Genomic DNA, 12,424 nt, shown 5'->3' on the forward strand with positions numbered 1-12,424 from the left:
TTCTATCTTTGGTAAGATATAAAATATTATTATATTTGATATACTCTCTGCTGGCAATAAATAATACATTTCAAATTTTCAATATACAATGAAAAGTGGTTGTATATAGGTGAAACTACCTGTATTGTATATAGTATATACGGGCAGTACACTACTCTGTATATACAGTCGGAATTCCAAGAACTGGCCGATATAATAGATACATTGAAAAGAAACCAATACAATACTGTAGCATAAATGTATAATACACACACGTGTGTTGTTACTTGTTACAACCCCACACAAAATCACCAGTAAGGCAATAATACGCTGAAAAAAATATACTGCGTTTTACGAAAGGTCTCCACGATTGTACTGTGGCTGTATAGTTGACCGTAACAAATTTTTTTAAACGATAAATTCCCGGTCCATTGAAAATGTGTTGGTCTTTAAAACGTTTAATAATAAGTAAATCCTTAGTATAATAGGTACGTACAACTTTGTCACGGTAAACGGACTGTTTATCCCTGTTAAATATTGAGATGGGACATATTATTATGTTCACCAAACATTATTATAGCTACAGGACATCTTTAGTATCTGGCATTGGTTGATCGTAGGAGTTAAGTTATTCTTCCAGTATTGTAAATCATTGGTTAATGTCTATATACACAAATTCAATATTAGTTCATTATTTCTTGGTTGAAAACATGTTTTTAAAATCATTTAATTTTTATAATATATATACAATATACAATCACTATGATAACTTAAGAGTTAAATAACTCGCAATGAACGTAAAAACAAAACGTGTTTGTACATTTTTAATACTTTTAATTCTCGATGTTTTATATATATATATATATATTAATAATGTATATTGTGATAAGGGACAACAGACGTTGTAACCCATTAATGTGTCTGCCATGTACAAGCGTGCATCGTAATAGTTAAAGTATGATTATGATTAAGAATTGTGTTTTACTTAAATAACCTAATCAATTATAAAGGTAGCGACAGAACACTATGGTTTCGACTGGGTAAGGGAAGGATTTTTTTTATATATATTTATACTATCCTAACGGCTAACTGTCAAAATCATTAATAACAATTAGGAAAATGATATATTATCGTAAGATAATGTAATTTCCCTTAACATATGGAAATATATATATATATTGCACGGTCATTGACGTAAAATAAATCTATCAAAGCTGATAGGCAAAATGGGCATACGTGAACTGCGCCCATATTGTTATCTATGTTCAAAAGGTATAATGTAAGCTGGGCCTCGTTTGTAAATTATACAAAACTTTTAACTTATTAATGTAAATCTATGATTGTGTACTTTTTTGATCAAAGTGTATTTTTGTCCAAAACCATAGTATTTATATAAATACCAATACGTTATCAAATAACTATTGTGGTATACGATAATTGATGATAAATATTATTCGTTTTATCGTATTCACTTTAATCAGTAAAGTCACAATGGCCGAACAATTCGTATCGCAGCGCGTAAAGAGCTTAAAAATAATTTCAAAATTTAAATTTCGTAAAATAAATCGGTCTCTAGTTCAGGTGAGGTTAAGTGACTATGTACAGTCAAAGCTTACACAGCGTTTTTAAAAATGGTGATGACGATACTGCGATAGAATCTCTGAACAAAATTTAAACCATAACCACGAATCATTAAATGACCAAAACCTTCAGAACCAATTAGTGACTGGTATCGTGAAACGCAAGGCAACCGAAGGTATATGCACTAAATTTTATTTTATTAACTATTTATATTATACTATGGCTTATGGCTATAATGAACCAAGTATAAATTAGTTAATTAGAAATTGTATTTTTTTTTACTTTTGCAAAAATATAGCTCTTTATTTTTTAAATTTTATCATGGCGGAGTTAACATTTCACCATTTTATACTTGATAAAAACTCGGGCGCAGTTTACAATCGCCGGGCAAAACGGCCAGCGGAAATATACCTACATTTCTTATCGTCCAGTTAGTGGTGGACTGACCACTAGGTCGAGCCTAGGGAGGCAACTTATAGGGTGTGGTAAATGTTTTATGTTATTTTATTTTTATTTTCAAAAAAGAGGGGCGGTAAACATTGACCGTGTTGAGGTTATCTGTCACTGTGTCCAGCTGTAGGGTATTAAAATATGAATTATGAATATTATGATATTATAATGGTAAAATTTATAATTTCATTAGCAGCATCATATTCAGGTTATATATTTTCACAGTGCATGTTTATTTATACATTTGATTATGAGTAAAAAAGTTATAGGTACTGTAGTTTCTCGTAAGTTGTTCATCAAACTGCAGTTAAAAAGTACCGAATAGATACAAAATCACGTATATTTGCAAATAATTTTATAATTTTAACACCTTTAAGGTTTAATAATTTAATATAATAGATTCCCCGAGATCAAGAATATCATCGTTTATTTTATTTAATGTACAAACTATTAGATATACAATTAAGCATAATGCAAATTGTAATTTGTTCAACTCTTCAACAATTATTAAAACATAATAATTATAATAAAAATATTTGAATCAAACTTTTATTTATAACTCAGTAAAAAGTAATCTAAAACGTCGACATGTTAAATAATTGTTTGCTGAAATAATTAATTAAAATGAAAAAAAAACTAGAGAACTAATCAATTTAAAATTATGGAGTAAATATTCACTTATTTTTACGTTGTAATATACAAAATTGATTATAATACAATTTAAAATCACGCATCTGTTTAAACAAAAAATTGTATAATCGTATTTTTTAATTATCTAAGTACACAGTTCCATACAACTGTTCAAACCATGTATTTTAGTCATTGGAAATCCGAGATCATGATTATATAGCATATTATACTATGGATTCATTTTTGTTTCAATTAAAGCTAATTGCCAAACAATTGTCGTTAAATAAAATCAAATTATGTCGAATTATCTTTCGTTATTTTCGATGATCTTAATTTTCCAAGGACAATGCTTTTACGGCATTCACGGAGAAGATCAACCAATTACTAATGTAATGTATTGTTAAATTAATTTTATGTTATTTTGAAGTGTAGGTAAGTACGCCAAGTAAAATTCTCTTTTGAGTTATTTCTTTCAAAATGATTATTCAATAAACACTTAATAATTATAAAAATAATTATAGTTCTTTTAATTTTTTCTCTACTATCTAAAAATCTAATAATCTTGGCATTTGTTATTTTTTTAGATCACTGGCATGTGGTATGCAGTTATGGCGTCTCCCTGTTCCGACGGCAAAGACTGTAATATTTTCTCGAGTACGGTTTTGTTCAACACATTAAACATATCCTTAATATTATATAACCTAATACTTGAAAACAGTGTGATTTATATATTTATTTATTTATTTCAAGGCTACTTACCTTTGGGGTTTAGGCCTTGGGAAGACTGAGGCATTTACAGTTTTATTTTAAACAATAATATGGGTATTTTCTTTTTTTATTTACAAATCAATACAGCTGTTTAGATTTAAGCTTTACTTTTTCTAGTGGAACAGGAACTATTGTTACCGAGGGAATAAATTCATATATCGCATAGTTGTTCAGAAATAATAGTAGTGGGTCAAAAACGTTGAATAAAAGTATTGAATATCTAAATTTAATTTGATGACTTATTTTCTACCTAATAAGTACATAACAATAGGCTAACATAAGAATTATCGAAGTAGACAAAATTTCGATGATAGATATGGTAATTAACAAGCTCTCATGTATTTTTTTCTTTTTTAACAATTACAATAAAATTCAACTGTAGTATTTATCATTTTATATTCATTATAATATGATATTAGGATATAGTTCCTATGGAAATAGTATTAAATATACGAGGCGTGTCCTGAAAGTAAGTGTACTGAGGCTCTCACGGCCATAGGGAATATTTTTCTACTATGTTGGCTACACTGCCGTATAGCTTTACTCCTCTTCTTTATAACAAGACCATAACAAGTTCAGCACGTTGAAAACTGTGGTCACAAGAATTTTTCTTGTGAATAATGTCGATCGAGTCTGCCGCCACCTCCTTTGTCCACTTCTCGACCGCCCCTTCACCTCCTCGTAAGTAAACAATTTTTTTCCACCCGTGTGCTTCTTCAGGGAAGTGAACAAATGGTAATCTGAAGGCGCCAGGTCGGGGAATACGGAGGGCGGTTCAAAACATCTCATCCAAATGAGCCCAAAATATGTTTTGCGACATTGGCTGTGTGGGGTCTGGAGTTGTGCAGCAGGCAGACTCCTCTTGTTAACAGACCCTTCCTTTTATTTTGAATAGCTCTCCTCAATTTTTATAGGGTTTCACAATACCTTGCTGCTTTGATGGTCTCACCCTGAGGTAAATATTCAACCAATATGACGTCTTTGTGGTCCCATAACACTGATGCCATGATTTTTTTGACTGAAATCGGTTTTGAACTTTTTGGTTGAGGGTGTTCGGACTGTCTCTTGGTTTCAGGCATATAGTGTGCAACCCAAGTTTCATCTCCAGTAACAATAGACTTGAGAAAATGATCACCCTCTAGTTTATAGCATTCCATAGAGGTAATGAATGACGGCGCGGATTTCGCACTTGGCGGCAAACTCGATCGACATGTTTCACGAGAAAAATTCTTGTGACCACAGTTTTCAACTTACTGAACTTGTGATGGTCTTGTTATAAACGAGAGGAGTAAAGCTATACAGCAGTGTAGCGGACATAGTAAAAAAATATTTCCTGCGGTCGTGAGAGCCTTAGTACACTTACTTTCTGGATATGCCTCGTAGTTATAACATATTAACGATATTTTTATTAATAAAGAACCACCTATATTGATTAAAATGTTCAATACCTTAAATGGCTAAAATCATAGAAATATATAAAAAAATAAATTGTTATTATTAAAATAATTATTATCATTATTATTTACATACTTCAATCTACTGAATACTGTTACTTTATACCATTAGCAGTTTATTTTGGCGTTTTTTAGATTCTAGTTGAAGCAATGAATTTATTGGTGTTACTATGTGTGTGTATTTTTATTTTTATTTTTGTCTGCAATCACCTTCAGGGACAGTGAAAATGCTTTGATTTTAAACTTTGACGATGGTTCTGATTGCAAATTTGTGTTGAACATATTATTTTAATGTTAACGATTAATATATGATATATTGTAATAATAATCAGCATAATAGATATGTTTAAGCTTTAACATTTAGCTTATTTTGTTTCATAAACAGATAACCAAAAGCCATGCAATTGTATATCAGCAAACTTTATTGCTCTCCAGAATGCTGGCTGGCAAATATACATAAGTGCGCTCAACAACGAGTAAGTCGTTTTTCATGATCCAAAAAGTTATAAAATATATGATCAAACAGTTAAGCTATCATCATAAATTATAATACACAAACTATTTTTTTACGCTTTCACGTACTATTATATTATATTCAGCACTTCTCAATTAACTGTCGATATGGGAGGCGCGTCGTTCACGCCGCCTGGATGTACAACAGAAATACAAGGTTTCATTTACAGCCGTAAGCAATAAACATATTGTATTATAATATCATTATACATTGTATACATATATACTAATACTACTTTGTATTCTATAAACTAACCTATATAATATATATAGGTTAGTGCTTGTATAATTAAAATGAAAAAGGAGGAAGGGGTTACACGGGGTAGAGCTTTGTTTTTACTTTTTTTTTTGCATATTTCTTCTTTTTATTACTAAAGTACATCCCTCACTTCTATTCCGTTAGGTAATTGTCAGATGATCTATTGGTTACAACATCTATTTTTCAAATTTGATTTTACATAGGTAGTTATCGATATTTATTATGCATTTAGATTTTTAGTTTAGTTTATTTGATAACAAATTTTATGTCGCAAACCGGTACTTCACAACACAGTAATATCATTCATATTGTTTATGCCACCAGAAGAGACTGGACTCAAATTATGTTTTAAAATCTTTTTACTACTGCTATATGCAGTATGGTTTGGGTATGGTTTTTTGATGTTTAATTTTAAAACAAACGTATATAAGAAATTGTATTTTGCATAAAAATGTCTACTTTTATGTAATGTGAATATTCCATATAATAATTTAATATTTCTCTGTCTTCTTCTATAATTTTCTCAATTCGACTTTCGAACACTATGATTTAACTATATAACTAATAAAATCTAATTATGTTTTATTTTATTATCAAAAATCGGTTTTTATGTGAAAAGAACAACTTACTATAATAATAGATAACGGTTTATTTTTAGGAGCTACAATGGCATCGAGCGTATTATCAAAATCAAGTTGCGGACTTTCTGAAAACGTTCATGGAAATACATGTTAGTAGATACGCAAGATGACTTGGGTTTGATGTAACATCAAACATATTCATTAGACAAAAATAATAAACTAATTAATAAAATATGATAATTTTTTAGTTTTTTTGACGTTCAAAATGACCATTATCGCTTCTAATCTCGAATATTTTTATATGATCACCTCATTTACCACAAGTAAGGATTTGTATTTAAACGACTATAAGAGCTTATATATTATTAAAACATATTTTTTTCGTAATAAGTAATTTGTAATAGCCAATAGGTACATAAATGATTACTGGTTATAGACGTAAGACGTTATAGTAGAGCATATTATAATTATTAATCAGTATAGTTAAGTCTTCTAATCTTATAAATTACTTTAAACTTTAAAAGTTTAAAGTAATTTTAAAATTTTCTAAAATCAATTTTTGTTATACTTCACTACTTGTGCATAATCCAAGCACCGAAAAAATATGCATTAGGTACAACATAATAAACATAATTATATGAGATTTAGATAATTCGTACTTCATTACTTTGTTACATAAGACGTCATTAAAATAATTATTATTTTAATGGCTGTCGTGCCGCATTACTTAATTGTTTTTTTTTTAAATTTTAGATACAAATCCGAACACTCAAACAGTTATATGGTGCCGTAAGAAAACTCCTGGCAAAAAAACTATTTGGACCCAAATAGATCAGCACATGAAAAGACTTAATTTGGATATCCATAAATTAAGTTTCATTAATCAAATAGGTTGCACATATCCAACGCAAAATCAATGCAACGAAATATTTTTCTGTTAATAATCAAAACTGCTATACCATACTGTAAGTTAATTATGTAGCAGTAAAACACAATGTATAATATATTATATGTATTATTGTATTAAACAACTAAAATTATTAAACATCAAATATATATTATTATTATTTATATCAAATATTTTTTAAAATTATAATAATACAACGATGTAATGTTTTCAAAAGTTTAAAATAAAGTTATAAGGATTATATAACATAATATTCAACATCGAATATACCATAATATTACCATCATACTCAACAATATTGTCTTAAGTAATTGATTACCACTAATAGCACTAACTCCTATTATATTACAAAAAGGTATAATATAGTTCTGAAATAATAGGCAAACTAATTATTTAATTTATGCATTTATTGGCAACGGCATCATGATTACATTTTAGGGTCGTCGACAGATACGAGTTCGAATATAATTATTAATTATTATGTCTATTCAGTTGATTATAAAAAGATAAAATAAATCCTAAGTATAATTGTTAATTTACGAGGAATGCAAAAAGCAATAACTTTGTAATATATATGAGGTTTAGTTCCTATAGGCTTGTTCCTCCTCAAAATCGTATTATAGTAATTAATAATTAATAAACAAATTGAATTGTGGCCACCGAACGTAAGTAACCGATTTGTTACAATCACATCATCACAAGTATTTCTTTTATTCCAAGTTATTATACATGTATATAATATTTTTTTAAGAAATTATCTCAAGTAGAACATTATTTAAATTAACAAATAAACCAGTTGTTTGTCCATTTGTCTATATCTGACTAATATCAGTAATATCTGTACATAATATCATTTGTATCCTAAAATCACTCACTTGACAAACTGCATCGTTAAAAAATCTGTAGTGATATCCGGAATTTCCGTCACAACGAGCGAGGTCGTGAACTCGTGACTATACAACAGCAGTTTCATTATTGACAAAATGGCATATGATATTATTATTATTATAGCTGAAACTTTAAAATTTAATAAACGATCTTTTTAATTATAGTTCATACTGGAACCAAATAATCTAAAAATACATAAACTTGTTTTTTTTTATCTTCCTTGAATTTAATAAAGTTAAAAAAATATGTTTATTAAGAACCACTAATCTCTTTTGAATATTAATAACTATACTGTCTATACACTCCATTCGCCGAGAGAATATAGATACGTACATCAGTGGCGTATTTAGGAGTTTGTCTAGGGGGGATATACGTTGGCAAACATATAATTTCCTCTACCGTGGGGAGAGTACACTTACTGTTACTAATACCGTTTCTCAAAAATGTTGAAAATTTATATACTTATTACCAATAAGTACCTACACATAAATATATAAGATTGTATTTTTTTGTTTTGAAGATTCATTATTCATTGTCATTTTTTTATAAAATGAAGTAAACCATAAGAATACAATAGTAGTGCTTATTGATAAATAAATATATTTATATATATATATATACATAGGACGAAAAATCAAAACAGTAAAAAATAATGCATTAGCGACTAACCAGTACTCCGAACTTAAGGGTCCCAAGGTCTCAATACAGCTACTAAGGAAAGGCCTTTTATTTGGTACTTGGTCGGGGGCCTGGACTCTGGGAATGTAAAGAATAATGACCGCTAGGCAGCTGCCTAGTTTGCTAAGGAGGAAATGAAGTTCGGCACTAGCACTAACGTGAGTGTTCGATTATAATGAATTGTAAATTATTATGCTGGATTAAAAATGAACTAATGCAATAATAAATATTATAAATATAAGTAATAACTCGTATTTAGTGTTTAAGTTTGTTTATTATTTGTATACCATTTAATTATTAGAACTCATTGTTTAGAATGCCTATTTATATATTTATATACCTTCATCTTGCAATAAGTTTAGAAATAGTAACCAAACGCTTATTAATTATTTTTAAATGCATGGAATAGCCGGATCGTTCTTGACGGAATTTTACGATTTAAAATACGAATATTGTTTTCGATCATATACATATTTAGCAGTAAGTCGTGTATTGACTACGGCCATCAACCATAATATTTCCAAATTCTTAAAATTTCAATATTATAATAAAATGTAACGTTTTCAATAATTATATTCTGTATTTCTGTAATATATGTACGATATTATTAAACCTATCAAGTAAAAAAAAAGACTAATGGGGGGGGGATCTATCCCCCATATCACCTCCCCCCCACCCGTAAATACGCCACTGACGTACATATAACTAATGCAGAGGAGTTATAGGATTTGAATGTTTGCGGTGGAGTGCGATACATATTTGGTTTGTGTAAATCGACATTCTCTCGGCGGACGGCTTATTGCGATGAGCTAAAATGTATATTATATAATTAATAATAAATTATTAACAGAAACAATAGGGCATTGCAGTAATGTACTTATTTTGCCTATACTATACGCCGGGCAACATTTTGCGTACACGTTAATAGCTGTTGCCTGTTACCTAAAAGTTGAAACTATACCACTAGAGATGTGATACTTACCACAGTGTCATTTATATAGATTGATGTTGAATACAATGTATTTATAGACCTCTGGTCTTATATGATTGAATTCAAATTTAATTCAATGACATATTCTAGTGTATTATACACTTACATTTCGGTGAGAGGGATTCTTGATTCTTCAGACCATTTTTCAAATTCCTGTCTATCCGTCCTATTCTATTGCTACTACCCTCTTTAGTGCCTATATATCTGGTTGCATATTTTTCTCATAGTCTTCCAGGTGTATTTTAACAAGTAGTGTTCTCCTCGATGGTTTTAACTATTAATTGTTGAATCTATTTTGCTGCCTTTTCTTTTAAATCTCTCTTGCAATAAGCTTTGAATTTATTTTAACGATTTTATAAGTCGTCAAATTTCAATAATTGATTAATATACTCAAAAACAAAAAAAACAACAATAATTCATTGTGTAAATACTATTTACAATAGATAAGAAAACTTGATAAGAAAAAACAGTGTAAATGTATGAAATAAAAAATTATCTTCCGAAAAAAATTTGCCATTTACGCTAACAGTAGATATAATACATTTTGATAAATAAAACAGTGTACAAAATGGTATAAACAATTTTGATAAGTATAGCAAAGTGAAATGAATGAGATAAAAAATAATCCGAAAAAAACTTGTCATTACAAACATTTTTCGGGGTAACCCCTTCATTCCGCGAATCTAAACTTTAAATACTTATAACTCATAAACTACTCGCCCTAAATTCTTTTTTATGTACCAAAATACTCAGAAAATTATTCTGCTTTGGAATATGAAATTAAAACTATGTTGTCATTCAAAAAAGTAAAAAACTTAAAAAAATATTTAAAAATATAATTTTTTAATAAAACCGTTGTTTTTTTTAACAACTTGAAACTATATAAAAAAAATATTTTTATTAAATAATGAGTGTTTTATGATAAAAGAATCACCCCGTATATATATATAAATGGACCGTCGGGGTCGTGCCACCGCAATTAGACATCGTTACTGCAGCACTCGAAAACCTGCCAACCATCGGTCGTGAGTTTCCGTAATCCCATATCACACGATATTTGATTTGTTTCAATTTTTTTTACTTTTACAATATCTTGGTGAGACGTCTCCTACACTGACATTGTATTTTTGTACGATCACGAAATACCATTTGCGATTTGGATCGGCTTCTTTACCGGTCGCCGTATATTTTTATGCGCGTCCCCGATTGCGTTCGGCCGTTCGTTAGCTTCCGCTCGCGTCCCGGCGCGTAAACGCCGTACGCCACCAGGCCGTTTTTATATTGACGTGCGTCCGAACGTGTCACCACTTCGCGACAAACCCACTCGGCGTTTAAACGCTTCAGTACGTTTTTAATATTTTTATCATTGTTGTCCGGCTTTTTCGCCCGTTGTTCCATCGCCGCACGCCAATTTCTCTACCGCTTGTCGTTACCTTTGTACGCGCAATGTGACGTTTCGTCTCCGTCAAGCAGTCGGTCGCATTGTTCCGTAACGATTAATTGCCGAGTTGTCGCGTAAATCAGTAACGATTGCCATAACCGCTGTACTGGTTGGTGTCGTCGGTCGAGGCACCATCGCTGTCCACTCCGGTACCGCTGGCCACCGTGTCGCCGTCGCCGCCGGACCGTGCGATTGTAAAAGGCGGGTGTCGGTCGGCTGTCCGCCGTGCAGAGCGGGTCTAACGCGTCTACGTAACCGGGCGTGCGACACCCGTGAACTCGTCACACGATGGGGTGCCGGAGAACGTACGCTGGTGATTTGTCGCCAAACTCCGTATTGGTGCCTCCTCTTTTTCGTCCTGCATCGCTGCAGTCGCCATATGCGAATGTTTCGCACCCGAGTACCACAATTGTACGCACGTCGTCGGTTCGTCAACAGCGACATTGTATCTTTGTGTAATTCCACGCTGTTTACGTTAACGCTGCCAAGATGGTAATCTTTTACACTTCGGTTGCCGGCCGCTGCTATATCGGTCACCATATAATACGTATGATACGTATGACTGATTATATTATACAAAATAGTTATATAGAAGGAAGTTGATTATGAGTTGATGTTTAAAAAATATATACTGATAATTCAATTTTATAATAAATAATAATATTAGTTGTTAAAATAAATATGTCGTGTACCTATGTTGATTGTGACCTGTATTTAAATTTAAAATATATATTATATTATTTGTATATTATTACTATATATTATTAGTAACATACTAACATAGGTAAACTTTTATTTGCAAAAAAAAAAAAAAGGTGAATGAATGATTATACCATTGATTATAAGTACTAGTATTTTTTCTGACTGATATTTAAAATTTTGGCGGAACACTTAAACCAAGTCCACGGAATACCGGTTAAGAACCACTGTTTGTAGTGCATATAGTATATACTTACGCCGTACGGTTTCGATACCGCCACATCCTACAGTGTTACGTGACGTCGCCAATTTGATTGTGATTGTTGCTAACCAATGCCTCCTATCGTGGTTCTGATACTCTATATGGCACCAGGTCGTTTAAGTCTATGTGTACTTCGTCGTTGAACGTTTTCGTAGGTCCAGAGCTGCTGACATCCGTATTCCTAGATTTATCATTCAGTTGTAAGTTCACACGTAGTGTGTATAAATAAACATATTCATACATGTTTCAAAATGTTTAATGAAAAAAATAACTTTTTGAAGATAGAATAAAATGTCGATTAGACGTTGTAATAGGTATTATAATATTATCATCAATGTATTGC

At 30.7% G+C, this 12,424-nt stretch overlaps 1 protein-coding gene across 1 annotated transcript; it reads left to right on the forward strand.

The window, feature by feature from the left end:
• Positions 1 to 2,811: 2,811 nt before the first annotated feature.
• On the forward strand, positions 2,812 to 7,267 carry LOC113556753. Its single transcript, XM_026961881.1, has 7 exons — positions 2,812 to 3,029; positions 3,225 to 3,294; positions 5,248 to 5,338; positions 5,462 to 5,547; positions 6,293 to 6,364; positions 6,464 to 6,538; positions 6,969 to 7,267. The coding sequence occupies exons 1-7, from the start codon at positions 2,937 to 2,939 to the stop codon at positions 7,154 to 7,156; spliced, it is 675 nt and encodes a 224-aa protein (XP_026817682.1). The 5' UTR covers positions 2,812 to 2,936; the 3' UTR covers positions 7,157 to 7,267.
• The last annotated feature ends 5,157 nt before the right edge of the window (positions 7,268 to 12,424 follow it).

This window comes from Rhopalosiphum maidis, chromosome 1 (genome assembly GCF_003676215.2).
Source record: "Rhopalosiphum maidis isolate BTI-1 chromosome 1, ASM367621v3, whole genome shotgun sequence".
Classification (NCBI taxonomy): Eukaryota; Metazoa; Arthropoda; class Insecta; order Hemiptera; family Aphididae; genus Rhopalosiphum; species Rhopalosiphum maidis.